The sequence below is a fragment of the Pecten maximus genome, chromosome 14 (genome assembly GCF_902652985.1).
Source record: "Pecten maximus chromosome 14, xPecMax1.1, whole genome shotgun sequence".
Classification (NCBI taxonomy): domain Eukaryota; kingdom Metazoa; phylum Mollusca; class Bivalvia; order Pectinida; family Pectinidae; genus Pecten; species Pecten maximus.
In genome coordinates, this window is record NC_047028.1 from 1,018,008 (window position 1) to 1,036,854 (window position 18,847).

Sequence of the window (18,847 nt, forward strand, 5' to 3'; positions counted from 1 at the left end):
CCTTCATATGTTACAGCGAAAAGGTGGGTGGCGGAATTTAAGCGCGGCCGACAGAGCCTTGAGGATGGCCCTCGTCCTGGAAGGCCTGTCAATGTTGCAACCCCAGAAATGGTCAATACAGTTCATGATATTGTTATGACTGATAGACGACTCACAGAAAGATATATAACCAGTAAAGTTGGCATTTCACAGGGAAGAGTACATTCTATTCTGACGGAGGATCTTTCAATGGGAAAGTTTTCGGCCCGATCAGAAGCACACAAGACGCACCTTATAGTGCTTATCTTAAGATCCAGCCAACTTTCTTCAGAGATTTGTCACTATGGATGAAACATGGGTCTATCATTTTACCCCAGAGGCCAAACAACAATCGAAACAATGGAAGCACCCTGGCTCTTCCCCGTCAAAGAAGGCAAAGACTGTTCCATCGGCTGGGACGGTTATGGCCCCGGTTTTCTTGGATGCAGATGGTATTCTGCTGATAGATTATCTCCAAAAGGGACAAACAATCAATATGACATACTAGATTTCACTTCCGAGGCAGTTGCGGGAAAATATTAAACTTACGCGCCGCGGAAAGCTCACTAAAGGTGTGTTATTCAATCAGGACAATGCTCCTGTTCACAAATCTGTCATTGCCATGGCTGCCATTCACAATTGTGGCTGTATGTTGATTGAGCATTCGCCTTATTCAACTGATCTCGCTCAATCAGACTTTCATCTATTTCCAAAACTAAAAGCAGCTATTTTAGGCACCCACTTTCAGTCCTATGATGACGTCATACATGCAGTGGATGACTATCTGAACAGCCAAGAAAAGGAGTTATATAACAATAGCATTGATGCCTTTAAACACCGCTGGCAAAAGTGTATAGATAATGAAGGGGGGATTATGTTAAAAAATAATATAATATGTCCGTCATAATTCAAATCCTTTAATATGAGGCTCACAACATATCAATCAGCCCTCGTATATCATTACCCAAAGTTTTTGTTTAACAAGTTGAATTGGTACTTTCCAATGTGCGTGTTCCTCATTATACAAATGAGAGAGAGAGAGAGAGAGAGAGAGAGAGAGAGAGAGAGAGAGAGAGAGAGAGAGAGAGGAAGTTACATATATATCATATAATGTTTTATCCCTGTTTTTTCAATGTTCATTACAGATATCAATGATGTTGCTTGGGCGATAGAACTGTACCTGCTTTCCCCATTACATGATCGGAAGAAGCATCTGAATAAGAGATTTTACCTTTTCTCTCTCAAAACAACTTTCCTCTTCCTAATGTCTGCTTTGACACTTCCTTACTTTTGGCCTTTAGTCGAGCGTTCACCATTGTGAGGATGCTTTGGGTTCATTCCCCTGGCCGAAACATTCCAGAGTCTATCAAAATGATAGTTTATACTGCTATAAACTCAGGATAATGGTTCGTCCGTAGTCAGTATAATGCGACCAGATGGATTGTCCTGCTGGGTGTCTAAGGCAATATGCTTCAGTGAGGTAGCACTATAAAGCCGACATCAGTTCCGCGATATCACAAGGAGACAAACGCTTATATACCACAGGCTGCCAAAACACATACGCGTACACTTTCCACACGTATCTGATACACAGGGGAGACAGACATTCGATGACCTTAGCTGTTGTTAGGACGTTAAATAATACTAAACTTATATCACCCATTTGACCTAAGTAGCCGTCTTCACAGCACAGTTCGGGTATGCATTCCTAGCAATAAGAAAAACGTGTGCTTGCCACATATAGATAATACAATATATAACCCCAAAGTGTCGTCCTTTTCCTGTCGTTAATGAAACATTTTGCGATTCGGACAGAATTGTTGCATTTGGTTACTATTGCATTAGAGAGGGTCAGTTAAATTTCTTAGGGTGTTTATTTTGTTTGTTGACAAATATATAGATCTGCCAATTCGTTTAATAAAAAGAAACAGGATGTAGAGTTTGAGATACTCCGTAAATTAGATGAAGCCTTATACCATTTCCATCTGATCGCTAAGAAGACCGATGGAAAGTGATACAATACGCGTATAAAGGTTCACATCGATTGATTTCAAACTTTATTTTACCGATTTTAACCAATTGTAACTTTGTCTTTTATATCAAGGTAGCGAAATTGAGGGAATCATTCGCGCGCGTGTGTGTGGAGAAGGACATCTTAAACATGTTACATACCGCCCCTGCAACACTTTGAATCTGAAATATTCCCTTCTTTCGTCACTGATTTCTTTGCTTTGTTTTCTGACACTCGTCCTCAATATATCTATGGCCATCACACGAACCATTTAAAACGAATGCTTTAATAGAGTTGCGTGATTTCCAAGTTGTCCCTGCTTGCCGTAAGTAAGGTATGGCATAGGACACATCCCTACTGACATTGTATCTCGGTCCTTTATATACATTTGTACCCAGACGTGCCTTAATACCAGGTACAGTTAGGACATTCTGCATGCGTTTATCTTGTTAATCTTCCTTTAACGTTACCCCCCCCCCCCCCCCCCCCAAAAAAAAAATAAAATAATTTAAAGAAAAACAAATGAATAAAAAAAAATAAAAACTTATAAAAATTCATTTCCTATCTCAGAGTGTCAGAGTCTTAGTCGCGTGCTTCCTGAAAGTCGGCACGTAAACCTGTCTCCATTTTCTCACTCTCATATCCGGTAAGCTGTTATATATTTTGAGTATGTTAAGATGTTCACGTCTCTTATCATGTTGCAGTTTTATCTGATCTCTTGTTTTTAAGAGTAAAATTGTCGAACAGGATCTTTTAGCATTCGAATCGTGCAATATGGTCATCAGAGACAATTCCTTCACTGCCTTGTAGATAAGGGGTAAGAAATTTGTACCTATTTTCCCCATTGACATGATTCGTAAGAGGCGAATCAATGTTGGATCTTTCTGAACAGCTTCATCTCATTCCTAAAATCTTCATTTTGGCTCTACTGTATATAACCCTGAATTGAAGGATCTTAAACAATACAGTTTAATAAAATCTTGAGTGAGTATAATGCTTCCTTGGCTGAAGAAAATTCCTTTGTATCTCACGTGTATTTGGTATTAACCAGTATACCAAGAGGGTATTACTGTACATCATTTACGGCATAGATAAGCCTAATGGAAATGTGCAATAGAAATCATACATTTGATTGACCACGCTTGTGACAAAATTTATTGAATGAGCATCGTCGACAATACAGACTACTTATGTACAGTAGATTACTTATTGATGATAAATATACGATAATGAAATATACTGAACATTTGGTTAACAAAATGCCGAACGCGATATATGTCCTTTTCTCAGAATGATTCAGAAATAGATCATAGATAAACTATTGAATTATAGAACTTGTATAATCTTAGTAGGTTGAAATTATTAAATGTGTATCAAAGTCAGTGTTATCTTTTCTCCAAATCTTCTTATCCAAAATTGACTACCACGCACAGGTATATGACCACAGCCATCGATGTCAGTATTGTCATTGGACGTAGACCTACAACAAAACGGTATAAAAATCACAAAATAACGTAAATTTCCCTCATCAATAATACCAAAGTAAATCATTCTTTCCATTCTCACATAGGCCAGATACCACAACGCCAAGTTGGAATTGCTTTTTAGGTGTTTGTTATTCAGCAGGAAATTTGAAGAAAATACTACACCTCATTTCAAATAGATGATTTTTTAACATATATAGGAGTCCTTAAAATATTGTACAACAAATCGCGTGTAACGTTAGGTGTCTCCATGACACCCGTCCTCATAAATTATGAACCTGTCTGTTGGTGTCTCCTTAACACCTGTCTTCATATGAACCTGTCTGTTGGTGTCTCCTTGACACCTGTCCTGATATGAACCTGGCTGATGGTGCCTCCTTGACACCCGTCCTCATATGAACCTATCTGTTATGAGGAAGTTAAAAACCTAAGAGCAAACCAATCCCAGCAGTAATATACTCACCACCTGCTGAGCTAGGACAGCTGGCCTGAAGTGCTGCGTCACATCCGGCATACCCTACCGTCTCGTCACTTCCGTCGTCACAATCATTGGAACAGTCACACATCAGCGACCACTGGATACAGCGCATGGCTCCAGATTCACAGGTGAACCAGTTTGTAGGGCACAACTACAACGATGTAGAGTCATCGTGAACTATTTTATCGGACAAAAACATAGATATTAAAACAGTTCCATTTGTTAACCTATTAAGTACCATATTTGTTTTCGTATTTTTTATTTCATTCTGTGATTTATATAATATAATAATCTATTTTGTCCATTACGAGTATTTGTTGGCTGGGCGTGGTGTCCTGCTGGGCTTCTTCGACAGAATATACTCCATAGTTTCTTAGTCTTTAACGTCATATTATTATGTGGGCGAGATAATATCCTTAGATAGACATACGGACATATACCCCTTGGAAAACTTTGGAAAATTAATATTCAACATTCGGAAAATGTGCATCTACCGCTAAGCAAGAACAGTCTTGAATTGTTTCGGAATAATAATCTGGACACAGCTATATTTTAGTAGTTTTCTGAGGCAACTCGAAAGATAAGAATAAGAAATGACAGTCATAAGGAAGGAAATACAAGAAAAAATCTTACTGATGCATGAGAAGTTACGGGAAGTTTATTTGATTTTAACGTGATAGTCCTCACAGGTTAGGATTTCGTTAAATTTGAAATGTGTTTTTTTACCATTTGCACAAAAGCATATACTTCTGTTCTAATGGAAATGACCCACTTCAACTAATCACCAAAACAAACATATGATACTTCTCCTCTGTTTTTTTTTGCTTTTTGTTTTTGTTTAGTTTTTACGCAAAAGTGACCCTTTATCGTCAATGGTGCCATGTATGAAAAACCGAAGTAAACATTATTACCTTATTCTTTCTTCTTTTTTATCAAAATCATATTGTATTGATAAGATGCAATAGTTATTGGTAGAAAGTGATATTTGGTGTATATGACAGTGTATTTTATGACAAAGTAAATAATACTATGGTGCTCTTAGCACCGATCCATGTCATTATTGTACATTTTGTTTTATCATTGTTATTGGTTCTTACAATTCTCAACTAGCATCCTCTGTCATTCTCGTTCATACACCATTTGCTGAGACGTTGTTTAAGCATATACACGTATACAAACGAGCAAATGTCGCATTATTGCTCTCTATCTGGAAATCTCCTTAAGTTCCCTGTCACAATCACTCGGTTAAGTGCTGGGTGTGGTGTTTTAACATGTTTGTTAGTTGGGAATAAAAGGATAATCACGAGTCATCCTACATGTATATTGCAAGATAACAGTTTTTATTTTGTTTCATTATAACGCATCTAAAATATGAAATAAAATGGTCTTGCAAGGTCATTTTGAAAACTTTATGATCCACGATCGCATTTGAAAAGGTTTGAAACGGAGAACCATGTTATTGCAAAGGATTTCATTAGTATCTAACATGGCATGTGAACATATGACATTGAATTTGTTGAAACTCTTTATATATCTAGTTATATCTATTTATAAACGTTCCCTTGACCCTGACTGCGTCATAACGGGTTGTTTTATACTAACCAATCAATATTATAAGGCAACAAGCTGTGCAAAATAATGATTGCAAAGCAAATAAATTACTGTTCCAGTAGAAATGATAAGTGAACAGTGTACACCTTTGTGTATTTATCGAATATTTTGCATTTAATCCAACGCCACTTCAGTTTACGATCCACTAATGCGCTAAAATTATTAATTGGGGTCAAATCTTATATTAGCCGCGGTAATATAACCAATTTCGCATTTCCAAACTAACTAGAATGATTTGATATTTCATGCTGACAATAGTTTTAAAAGACACGGGGAAAAGTTATTGAAAATTAAAGAACAGCCGAACATTTTACATGTGTGGACATCCCATTAAAATATGCTTTTTAATCTTTCATTCAATATGATATTCTTAGGTAATAAGTTCAGCAGTTCTGCTTCTTCGAAGATTACCGTTACCCTCTAAACCAAATTAATATACCCGGACAAATACGTCAGTGGCAGTGTTATGGATAGAAACGTATAACTGTACTTGTGACGTCATCAGAACCCAATGTAAAACAACTGTAAAACAATTGGAATGACTTTGAGGCGAGAGGTGGAGTGAAGGACTAATGCATAAGTCAGCCATTCTGACAACACTCTACAACAAAATGATGCGACTTATAAGTCTACCATTCGGACGAGACTCTACAACAAAATGATGCGACTTACTTGTTGGTATACCCCGGCCGCTACAGTCGGACAGGGGGCCGTGTTACAGGTGTCCATTTCACCTGGGGAGCCAACACACATGCTTCCGTTGTTTGATGGCGCTGGATCAGTGCATGTACGTGACCTTGACCTGATGCCCGTGCCACATGACTGTGTACAATCTCCCCATTGTAGCCACGCCGACCAGTTGCCATCAACTAATAGCGAAGAAATTTAAATAGAAACGGCGTTCATGGAACTGTCAAACAGTATTGATAGCTGGTAATAGTGTATATAAAAATATGGTATTATTTACCCATGGGTTGCTTTAATGCAGCTGCGTTTGCACTATTTTATCAATGTAAATAATCTCATACTCAAAACAAGCTCATTAAGCAGTAATCTATGTGCAGTTTTTTTCAACTCGATACCTTGACCAAACAAGTCCGTCTACGTGCAATATGCAGTATTTCATTTCAACAAATTTTATTGTTTAAAAAAAAACCAATTGGATTGAACATCAGGCTTAAGCCTATTTAAAGTTCTCTCCGTATTATAATAATATTAACAAAATAAAAACATCCGGTATTAATAGCATACAATGTAGAGTAATTTATAGTATTACACACACACGCACACACACACACACACACACTCGCACATGTTATACATGTATATGTACAGGGGAAAGAAATTCAAATACTCTATGTATATAAACAGTGGGTTTTCCATTACTATTATGATTAGAATTTATAGATTTGTTTGATATTGCATGTTATCTGCCTGGATGGGAGGCAGGTGCCTAGTCAAACCAAGAGTTTCCGACAAAAATGTCCATGAGGTGCTTACACCCAGTAGTCATCCACTCATGGCTGAATACACACCTGCCCCCCAACCCAGGCAGATACTATGCACATATATGTGTTTTTAACTTTTTCTTTCCAACTTAGAATAATTACGGTAATTATAAACTCAGAGTATTAAATGGTTTAGTATTACTCATCCAAAACAGGGTCGCCTACACAGATTCTTGCGAAAAAAAACTGCACAGACATGAACAAAATTTGTAAGATGTTCATAATATCTCATCAACTATATACAAGGATAAATGACAAATACATTTTACTGAGATCTTAATTTGATCAAAAATTTGATAAAAAATATACATGTACTAATGAACCACTAATTCCTAAGTTACACTGGCTTAGGCTGACCTTTACCCTTAGGACCAACTAATAGACATATAATAGACTTCCAGTACTAAAGACTTGAATCAGACCCCGACTTTTGACTTAATGACTAATGTAATAGTATATTTGTGTTTTTAATATATCTAAATACATTATCAAAGATATGAGTGTTTATATCATCACTGTAACTGTCAGAGCCATTTAGGAGTATGTCAATATGAAAATATTCCTGCTTATGTAGAGAATTTATTAGAGTATCTATATGCACAATATAGTTAGGGCATAAAAAGAAAAAAATGATATGAAATTTCAAGTCCATATCCACAACTACAAACAGGCGATTCTATCAGGTGGTCTTTATAAAGATCATAATTTAATTGGCTTGCTATATTTCTCAATTGACACAAAAGTATGTTTTCATTTCTATTTCCTTTATATTTAAAGATTGAGGAAGTAGTATTTCTTATATCATTACCCGCTGATATCAAGTTTCGAAATTTTGTAATGGTTGGTGCATTTAATGTATCAAAATCAAGATCATTAAACTCTCGTACCACGGAGGGAAAAAAACTATGAAAATAATTTTCAGAGTGACATAGTGGTGGGTTGAAAGCCCTGATGGTTCTTAAAGAGTAGTTCTGTTCATCAATATTATTTTTAAAAACGTTTACAATCTCAGTAAGATAGGAAGGTGTATCATTGTGTATTATTTTGTACATCAGCAGATATTTATGTTTCTTCCGTCTGGACTCCAATGTTTCCCCTCCTAGCTCATTATACAATTTTTCATGTGAGGTATATGCAGTATGTCGATGATATCGCCGTCACATACTTTGAAATAGCAATAATGAATTACAAGGTAGTCATGTTAAATACTCCGGGGTACGTAAGCGTGATGCGGGTCGTATATGTGACACACTCCTTGTTTACATATAATCATGTATGTGTTTTGAAATATGTTCCTGGATATTACTTTCATCAAGATCTTTGACAATAACATATAAAGTGTTGTTCGAATGTTTACAACCTGAATAAGTGAAATACACATATTTTGTGTTTGTCGACATACCTTGGCAAGGCCCTGTGCACGACTGACTCTCTGAGTCTGTCCCAGTGCACGTGATTCCGCCATTTTGTGGAGCTGGCGACGTACATGTGCGCGTGCGATTTGCGGTACCAGGGCCACATATGTTACTACATGCGCTAAATTGGCTCCAGGAAGTCCAAGCGCCATCAACTGAAACAGATATCGAAACATATCCTTATACAATTTTCATAGCTGATTGTGATATGTTCTACACTTATCACTTACTACAATAATGATGGTCATCAAAACGAAATTGTCGTTACCACTCTTAGGATGTTTCATGTAAACTTATTAAGGGATAACAAAAACTTGCCCGTGTACATTGCACGTGATAAACCATTTATTCACATTATTGTTTAAGTAGTGTTGACATTCAAGAGATAAATATTAGCTTAACATGCTTCGCGTTTCTAATCAGAACATTTAGCATTATTATTTTGTAGCATCGGGAAGGTGTCGGTCTATACCACAAGACAAGTTTTATTTTATTTGATTTATTCGTTTGTTGGATACTTCACCATTATTCACCATTTATAGGCCCTGCGCTACTGAAGGACCTTTGAGAATATAAAAAAATAGTTATGTTTCGGGCAATTCTGATACGGAAATTTAATAATGAAAATGCCATTTCGACTTTTCTACAATGACAAGCAGGCAATTGTGTACAACCAATATATACCTGGGCATCCTTGTGTGTTGCATATTCCGCTGTCCGTGCCACTTCCGGAACATTGTGCCCCATTACCAGACGGCGCAGGGTCGGTGCAAGTTCGTGTTCTGGAAAACGAGCCGCTATTACACGTTTGTGTGCATGTGCTCCAGGAAGTCCAAAGATTCCAGAATCCGTCCACTGGAACAAATGCATGTATAAATACTTACAGTGTTTAAAGTATGCCTTTTTGTGGGCGGGCCCTGAATTCTTGATTACTATCATCTCAAACGGCCAGAATCAACTCATTCCGCATGTGGGTTAATGTTGCATTTATAATTAAAAAGAACAAAAAACATCATGTTTTAATATAAATTCAATATTTAATGATTTCCCGGTTAGTTCTGTTTGTTTTTTTGATCGGATTTTAATGTTAGGTGTCCAACGTCTTTATCGGGATGTTTTCGTCTTTCCTCGTGTTCTCGCGTGGTCACGTGACCGGCACGAAGGACTACATTAACACTTGGTCGGTAAATATGGCCAGAGCACCCGACCAACGTATTTTGTCGTACAAACAAATATGATACACTTATTCATCGTGCTAAGAAACCGAGAAAAAGTGCTGTACATTCTTCTATTTATTCAAGTATGGTTACATAACGGCGTTATAAACTGGTGTTAATTGAAGAAATGCCGATTAATTGACTACTTTTTAAGTTATTTTGACGATGTTTGTCATTTTCATAAGAATGTACAGCACTTTTCGTTGCTCTCATACAATTACCTTCACGCTCGTACCTGTTTTATAAGTATTGATTTAGGGTAGTCGGGTGCTCTAGGACGATTCATAGAGCAAGTGTTAATGTTCATTCTCCAATATTGGAACTCTTCAGTGTTTTAAGTATCGAAATCGGCATATAGAAACGAACAAACGTTAATAAACGAATGAAATGGATCGTAATTAATTCAATTAATTATTTACAGATGATTTCCAAAGACATAATGTATAGTTGGAAGTTTTCGGCTGTACACATGCAAGTTTGTAAATTCGTCACTGTGATGAAACCACCGTCCTCGTCGTTGCCATGACAGCCGATCGAAGCTGCGATCACGAATGCACTGACAAAGTGAAAGTTGAAGTATTTTTCGCAACATGCGGTTTAAACTTAAAATTACAATCACACCTCATATTGATTGGGGTTGTTTAATCATACCTGATCAATTGAATTATCAGAAAACTAACAAAAACATTAAAAAACACAGAATGAAGCCTTCGTGACAGGCAGTGCAGACACAACGCGGGATCTGTAAACAATGTGACGTCATTGGAATATACAAGTTGCAACAATGTACAACAATGTATATTTTACATGAATACACTAATGAGCAACAAAACGGGACGCAACATTAACCCACATGCGTCTTCACAAGCAACCTGCCTATTTCAAAAACAGGGAAAATCACCCTTAATCATACTAAGATTTGAGATAAATTTTTTTCACTCCATGAAATTTTATTGACAAAGCTAATTTCAGTTAATTGAATAAAATGACAGTCAAATCCGATATAATTTTTCTACATGCCATTGCAAAAGTGAAATATTCATTGACAGTAACACTTTTATGGTATTAACCCGTGTAGGGATGTTATAAAAGATTATTAATCATTGGTCATTACCAGGATTTGAGGTTTGTTTCTCCGATGTAATCTGGTTATCAGACAAACTAAAGGATACAAACAAGCACTGCTTTCCCTTCCGCGAGTTGATGGCATCTAGCGACTAAACCATTACTCTGCCGGTAAAGAACGTCGAACCTACATGTAGGTCACTCATGTGCTAATTTTGTGCGCCGAGTCCGAACTGTGTATCAGACATTCCGATTTAGTTTAGTATTTCCCCTCAAAATGTCGTTAAAACTAAGGATATGGCCACATAAACAAGTTGTTGGGTCATTAGTATTTTTTGTCTTCATTATATCATTGTTATAGATACGAAAGAAGTCATACGAAAGTAATGTAGTTCAAATGTGAAATATTGAAGAAACAATACTTCTAACCTCAAGTAGCAAAAACGAAATATATGAAGGAGTACCTGAACAATCTGAGCTAGGTGTGCAAGAGTTGTCCTCTTGGTCTGACCCCGGGCACTGCTTGCCATCATATTTTGGAACAGGATTGGTGCACGTCCTCATCCTCTTCTGGGTCCCTCCTGACGCCGATGTCTGACCGACACAAGTACAACTTCCCCAGGACTCCCATACACTCCATCCGCCATCGACTGAGAACAGAGGGCATCACTTGAATCAATCTGTACTAGAGCACCACACGGTAGATTATATTGCGTAGGATATATGATATAACTAGGTCCAGGGTATGTCGCATGGTATAATACATGTACGTCAGGAGACTCCACGTGGAGCGCGGACATTTTTATGACCTCATAGATGGAATGGTGTATATGATAAAGGGCATCACACGATAAAAATATGTCGATGGAAGTGAGGACTGTGTTTTAAAACCAAAGCGATTCGGTTCTTCTATCAGTCATATCAACATAAAAGCACATGATGCGCACGTTGTAAAATTCATAAAACAAAGTTGAATTGGATACACATGTAATATTTATATAAATAATGTTCATAATTTATGTTGTTCTAAATGTGTGTATAGGAACTCACGAATACGTTATCGAATTAAAAACAGAGGATTTTACATTAAATTATTTTTGTACGTTTTTATTTTGGTTTTAAAAAGATAGATTGGCAATTCTAGGTAAATGACATGCCACATTTCACTCTTAGATAAATTTAATTAATTTGAAATCTTCTGGGTGCTATAACTCAAAAATCAGTGTTTGTAAACAATATATTATTTTCATTATAACACGGTTATCATACTGGTAAAAAAATTTTTTTTAAAAATCGAGTTGTTCCAACGTCGGGCTCTTGCTCATAAAAAAACGGTGTTATGATCATTTTCGTATCATAACAAACCAATCTGCATTATAACGAGAAAATTGCTTGTAAATCATTGCAATAGAGTTTATGTTTTGTTGTTAAAATTTGATGAGTATATATTTTACTAGGGGCGGGACCATGTTTGTAGATAACGATTTAACGATTCGCCTACCAAACTGTTGTAATATGAATTCCACTTACTTGGAGTCGGCTTTGCACAATCCTCTTCTGCGAAACCATCACCGTCATCATCTATGGAATAAATATCACAATTGCAGGTTACTTACTAAGCATGCATACATTTACTTACATTCAAAAGTCTTTAAAAATAGTAGTTGAAGTTCCTTACTTGTCAGCCTCAATGTAACACTAGTTTGTCTGCGATACGACAGTGACAGGGCAAACAAAGGGACACAACATATATCGGTACAAATTGAGAAGCAAATCAATAGGAGCGAAAATGAACTGAATTTTTAAGGGGTTTCTTAAACCTTAAATTCATTATTGTCATCACCGGATTCAAAACGAAAACGAAAATCAATATGAAATGTCTGAACCGTGCTGCTCTGTTAAAATGAATGAAATCCTCGATGGTTAAAGTCAAGCAATAGTGTCTATCACCTATAGTTTAAACATTGTACAAAATGCAGTATATACCTGTAGCGTTATTATCCGGTGTACAAATCTCCTCATCAATTAGGCCGTCACAGTCGTTGTCAAGGCCATCACCAGTAACACTCTGAGAGGGGACACATACCTGTCGTATAAATAACCTTAAATGTACTGATTATCGACAATGTGCTTGATACAAGGAGAAGAAACTGATTAGTACGTGGACAATCATTTACACAGAAATTGACTGACACGTATAAGAAAGATGGCGGAAGTTTTTGTATCAAAAGTTACGTGCTAAAGACACTACTTTCCAGGAAAGTTTAACTCGACGACACGTTTATAAAAAGCAATAATACGTGTGTGGACAATGTTTTCGTGGAATGTTTAAGTTGACTGACACGTTTATGAAAGGTTGTGTAAAGTTGCGTATCAAAAGGAGAAATCTGCTTTATTGTGCTTATTGCAAATCGACCTGGCGGAATCCATATCTGACCATGGCCTTTTAAATCAATTGGAGATTCCTATTTGATTGGTAAACATTCTAACTAATATATGGTTTAAATATACTTTTAAAGCTTTTTCTGTCTTGCACACAAGTATATTAAGTAACACAGCCAGAATTATTTTCATCGTGGAGCCAGATCTTTCTCAATGTTTTATGTTGTTTCTGTTAGAATATAAAAAGATATTACCTCTGTCATTACCCCACTGTCATTAATATTGACATGAGGAATATGACCAGTATTGTGTAAATTCGATCTTAAAGTTCACATAACACACGTTGGATGTGACAGAAAAAGAGTACGAGTACGTGGTCATTGACATTATCATAACATTCAACTGACATGTGGTATGACAGTGCGGCGTTGACCATGTGGTGTCTTAATGAAATGCACATATTTTATTTCTACTCTACTTCTGTCGATGAACTCGTTCCTAAATGCTAAATATTCGGAATACATTTGATCGAAATTCACAATAGGTAATAGAGTGCAATGTTATTACACAAATATTCGTCTGTTAGTTGGCCCGTGGTCACCACTCTACCAGCATATTTAGAAAAACCAAACAGTTAACAACAAATCTTGATGAACCCATTGGAACGTCTATATGGTATTGTTCTATCTGCGGAAATATTTTAGGACGCCAGATAGTCTCAATTTTGTATAAAATATTTGTTTAAAATATTTTCGCGAAGCTTGTATGTTATGCTGTAATTTATCACTGTTATCAATTAAACGAAGCATTCTTACTGTGTTGATTGGAGACACTCTCATTCCAGTAGCAAAGGCATAGGATTCAGCATGAGCTCTGCCGAAGAGATATCCACCGAAGACCGAGATGGGAGAGTTATGCCTCACGGTGTGTGAGCCTTCTGTGAGTGACACAAATCCACCGACAAGGTCCGTCCCTGGAATAGTGTTGTACGCTGTATTTGACGGCAGCGCCTGCTCATCTAATCGAAGTCCGGCCTTTTCTGTCTCCTTGACGACGAACATAAAATAGTTGGTGTAGGAACCTAGCGAGTATTTCGGCGTTGTGAAAGTATAGTCTGAAGCAAACTGCTCGATGGGAGGGATAATCATCATCGCCGGATCGGCTGCCTCGGTCACCTGACTGAGGACGTACTGGGCTACTAGAATGGGTTTGTTTGAGGTGACATACGCGTAGAAGTTCGAACTATAATGCTTTTGCGAAAAAGTTCCTCCAGATGCAAGATTAATAGTTTCACTTTTAGCAGTATTACCATCCATAGCGCTGACTGTAATAACTGTGTCAGTTTCAGACGCTACAAACTTGTAATAGTCCCCGGTCGTTCTGCTCGCGATCGGAATTAAGGCAAACCGCTTTCCCCAGGAACTAACCGGCGTCAGATGTTCGACCAGATGGTCTTGTGAGTTACCAGTACCGATTTTAGTTTTCTTGTTTCCGCTAAACACGGAGATTATTTTATCCGCAACTATATATGTACCTGTCAGATCACCATATGTGTGTATTTGAAAGGTATCAAACCTGTCGATGGTCAGATTCAACCAATCATTTTTACGATACGTCACTCCGTTATACGTCACGCTGATATCATTATGGTTTGCTAACCGAAGTCCGAGAGATGTCGAATCGTTCACGCCGACAACAAGAATCTCCGTGTACCTGGTCGGCGGATACTGGCAGATTGCGTAATGTTCGGTTCCTAAAACATCTGTCGGAAGACCTAGGAAGGCATCGCAAGAATACCTCTCCTTATTGACTCCGTATATGACTACCTCGTCATCAGCAGTCAACAGAAGTCCTTTTGAACCCAACCCAGTTGCGACCATGCGAAGGCTGTTGCTAATTGTCAGTTGTTCCACTGTTCCCGCTATGACGGTGAATGACTGGTCTATGGACGGACTTGTATATCGTGGTGATGTCAGACGTACATTCACGGTTGTTGTTCGTGACGTAGTCACGAAGAGCTCTAGATTGTAGCTGGTTCCTTGATTCTCCATGAAGCCAAAAATAAACTCGGTGCCTCGATTGTCTGGTGCCCCTAAAACATATATTTGCATCATTTTATTAAAAGACATTTTGAATCTGACTCCAGTGTAGTCTTTAAAGTGGATGAGTACGATATCATGTAAGCGTTCTCACAAATTGACAAAATTTGGAATGGACACCGAAGTCCCTCCAGAAATTTATGCTGTGAAATGGCCTTAATGCATATCTAATATGAGCATATACTAAACAATTAATCAAACAAGGTTTTTTTTCATTCTTTGAACATTTCTGAAAATAAAAGAAAGAACTTATATAACTACTAATTGGTGTAATAGGGAACAACCAACCAATTGAAAAAAATAGATTTTTGAAACATCCCCTGTGTATAGAAAGTTGAGCCAAGGATAAAATGTCTTGCAGCCATTGAATGGCCAGTTTGTTATGAAGTAAGAAAATAGATATGTAGCCTGATAGGTAACTATCCATAAGAAATGTTGATATAAATTTCATAAGTCCGATTGCTTTTTTTTTCCAAAAGTTCAGGTAATAATAATTAACAGGTAAACATTTCAGATTTTTGAGAATTTTTACTGCGAAATTCACCCATTTTCAAAATGGCTACACTGGAGAAAATTTGAGCTGCAGGACCCAACTTTTTTTTCGTTTGTTTATGTGTTATATGAGACCCTAAACTTTCGTTATAAACCATAATTGTCATATTGAATTCAAGAGTTTCAATGAAATACTCCTAAACGTTAACACTTAAGTCTATGGAAAAACAATTGGTTGGTTGGTCCCTAATACGATAACGAACTGTATTTGACAACATTATACAGATAAAAGCAAATCTTGAAATCCATTTAGATTTCAAAAGATTTACAAATATAAAGCAAATTACATTAACTCGTTCGATATTTCTCGTTACGATGTGGCGACATTAGTTTTGAGGCCTATATATCTCTCTATTCTACTGATCATTCGTGTACTTATAAACCTTTGTGTTATTATATTCCTTATTTGAACCATCTCAAAGCTGTATCAAAATATTTGAGTAACCATAGCCACGTTTTCGTTTTACACTTGTCGTGGGCGTACTAATATTTATAATATATTACCAGTGGAATACCGAAAATAAGTCATAATAGTGGAAAATATCACTTTATTTCTGATATCATTCCCTAGTAAAAATATCGTTTTTTTCTGATTTCACCAATCAGAACACTGCTTGCAAACGACAATTGGGATAATTAAGATTTGCATATAGTTCACTGTCATGTTATATGACGTCATTATGCAAGATAGAATACATAACGTCACGATTTGGCGTACATTTGTGAGCCGTTGACAGGGGACCGCTATGACTATCGGGAGAGATTGAGCTGCCGCGGTGTATTTTGCTATAAAATGTAATGAAAAGAAATCTAACAGTATCTTAAGTAAGACCAAATATACTCCACTCGTGTGGCTAATGTTTTGTAAGTCGTCACTCGTGATGCACGCGTGACAAAAATATCAAAATAAGTCGTGAAATATATATTTAAATCAATAATATAAATTATATAGCACCAATCATGTTTTCTCGGGGGAGATTTAAATCAATAATATCAATGATATAGCGCCTGGAAGGGGGGGGGGGGGGGATTAATAATATAAATTATATAGCGCCGGAGGGGGGGGGTGGTTAAATAAATAATATAAATTATATAGCGCCTTGGGGGGGGGGGGGGGGTATTAATAATATAAATCATATAGCGCCTGGGGGAGGTTAAATTAATAATATATAGTGCCTGAGGGGGGGGGGGAGGGTTGTTAAATCAATAATGTAAATGATATAGCGCCTGGAAGGGGGGATTAATAATATCAATTATATAGCGCCGGGGGGGGGGGGGGGGGGTTAAATTAATAATATAAATTATATAGCGCCTTGGGGGGGGGGGATTAATAATATAAATCATATAGCGCCTGGGGGAGGTTAAATTAATAATATATAGTGCCTGAAGGGGGGGGGGGGGGTTGTTAAATCAATAATGTAAATGATATAGCGCCTGGGGGGAGGGGGGGTTTAAATTTATAATATAAATTATATAGCGCCTGGGGGGCGGGGTAAATTAATAATATAAATGATATAGCGCCTGGGAGGAGGTTAAATTAATAATATAAAATATATATCGGCGTGGGGGGGGGGGGGGGGGGGGGGGGTTAATTAATGATATAAATGATATAGCGCCTTTTCGTATATGAATTTTCAGTTTTATGATATACTTTATGATAGCAAACGGAATCGACTGTCTGGGTAACGATGATATATGTGAAACAGAAATAACAAAAAATATGATAGAAAATTATTAATTGAATAAGCGAATATACCTATATTTAAAAACTAAAACAGAAATAAAATACCTTTGACTGACGCCAGCAGCAGGACAAACGACACCACAAACGTCCAAACGACTGCCATGATCAGGTCTGTAGCACATCAAATATTCATACTTCATGATCCCATCATTAAAACAATTATATCACTTTTGCTATGTTAATGGATAACAATATTTAAATATGTGTTGTATATCTTTCAATATGCTTATTTATTATCTTCGTTTATTTCAATAAATCAAGATTTAAAGTTATAGTTTCTTTAAAATGTGGTCATAGGAATGTTCTGTGTTTGACAATTAGAAAATTTATCGATGCAACAAATATATAACAAAAAGAATCGAAAACCTAAGATATTTCTTTAAAAAAAAAACATTTCGCCTTTTTCTTATACAAACAAATGTCATCCTATTATCCACGCAGTTTCAGGAAATGTAGGAAAAATGCTAAAAAGGCGGTAACAGAAATGTATATCTGATTCGTATAAAAGAGAAAAAAAATAGCCATGCTTACAGACAATTCGGTAAAAAAAACTAATGAGAATGATGATGATGGAATCCCAAAAAATTGAATTTAATAAGGAAGTAAGAAATAGTTTCGGTAATATGCATAGAAAAATATTCGATATTGATGTTACGAGTTGAGATGACTTTATGTTTTATTTAATGATACATTATGTGTTTATTTTATTTAATAATACATTACCTGTTTTATGTTTTATTTAATGATACATTGTCTGTTGATGTTTTATTTAATGATAAATTATTTGTTTTATGTTTTATTTAATGATACATTATCTGTTTTATGTTTTATTTAATTATACATTATCTGTTTATTTTATTTAATGATACATTATCTGTTTTATGTTTTATTTAATGATACATTAACTGTTTATGTTTTGTTTAATGATACATTATCTGTTTATTTATTTAATGATACATTATCTGTTTTATATTTTATTTACTGATACATTATCTGTTTTATATTTTATTTAATGATACCTTACCTGTTTATTTTATTTAATGATACATTATCTGTTTATTTTATTTAATGCTACATTACCTGTTTATTTTATTTAATGATACATTATCTGTTTATTTTATTTAATGATACATTATCTGTTAATGTTTTATTTAATGATACATTATCTGTTTATTTTATTTAATTATACATTATCTGTTTATTTATTTAATGATACATTATCTGTTTTATATTTTATTTACTGATACATTATCTGTTTTATAT

The 18,847-nt window shown here is 36.1% G+C and overlaps 1 protein-coding gene across 1 annotated transcript; it reads right to left on the bottom strand.

Moving 5' to 3' along the window:
* Positions 1-3,205: 3,205 nt before the first annotated feature.
* Positions 3,206-17,687, bottom strand: LOC117342583. The gene is made up of 10 exons (XM_033904778.1): positions 17,630-17,687; positions 14,005-15,281; positions 12,794-12,893; positions 12,338-12,388; positions 11,272-11,457; positions 9,210-9,380; positions 8,513-8,680; positions 6,275-6,471; positions 3,977-4,142; positions 3,206-3,509 (listed from the first exon to the last, which is right to left on the bottom strand). The coding sequence occupies exons 1-10, from the start codon at positions 17,685-17,687 to the stop codon at positions 3,436-3,438; spliced, it is 2,448 nt and encodes an 815-aa protein (XP_033760669.1). The 3' UTR covers positions 3,206-3,435.
* Positions 17,688-18,847: the final 1,160 nt, after the last annotated feature.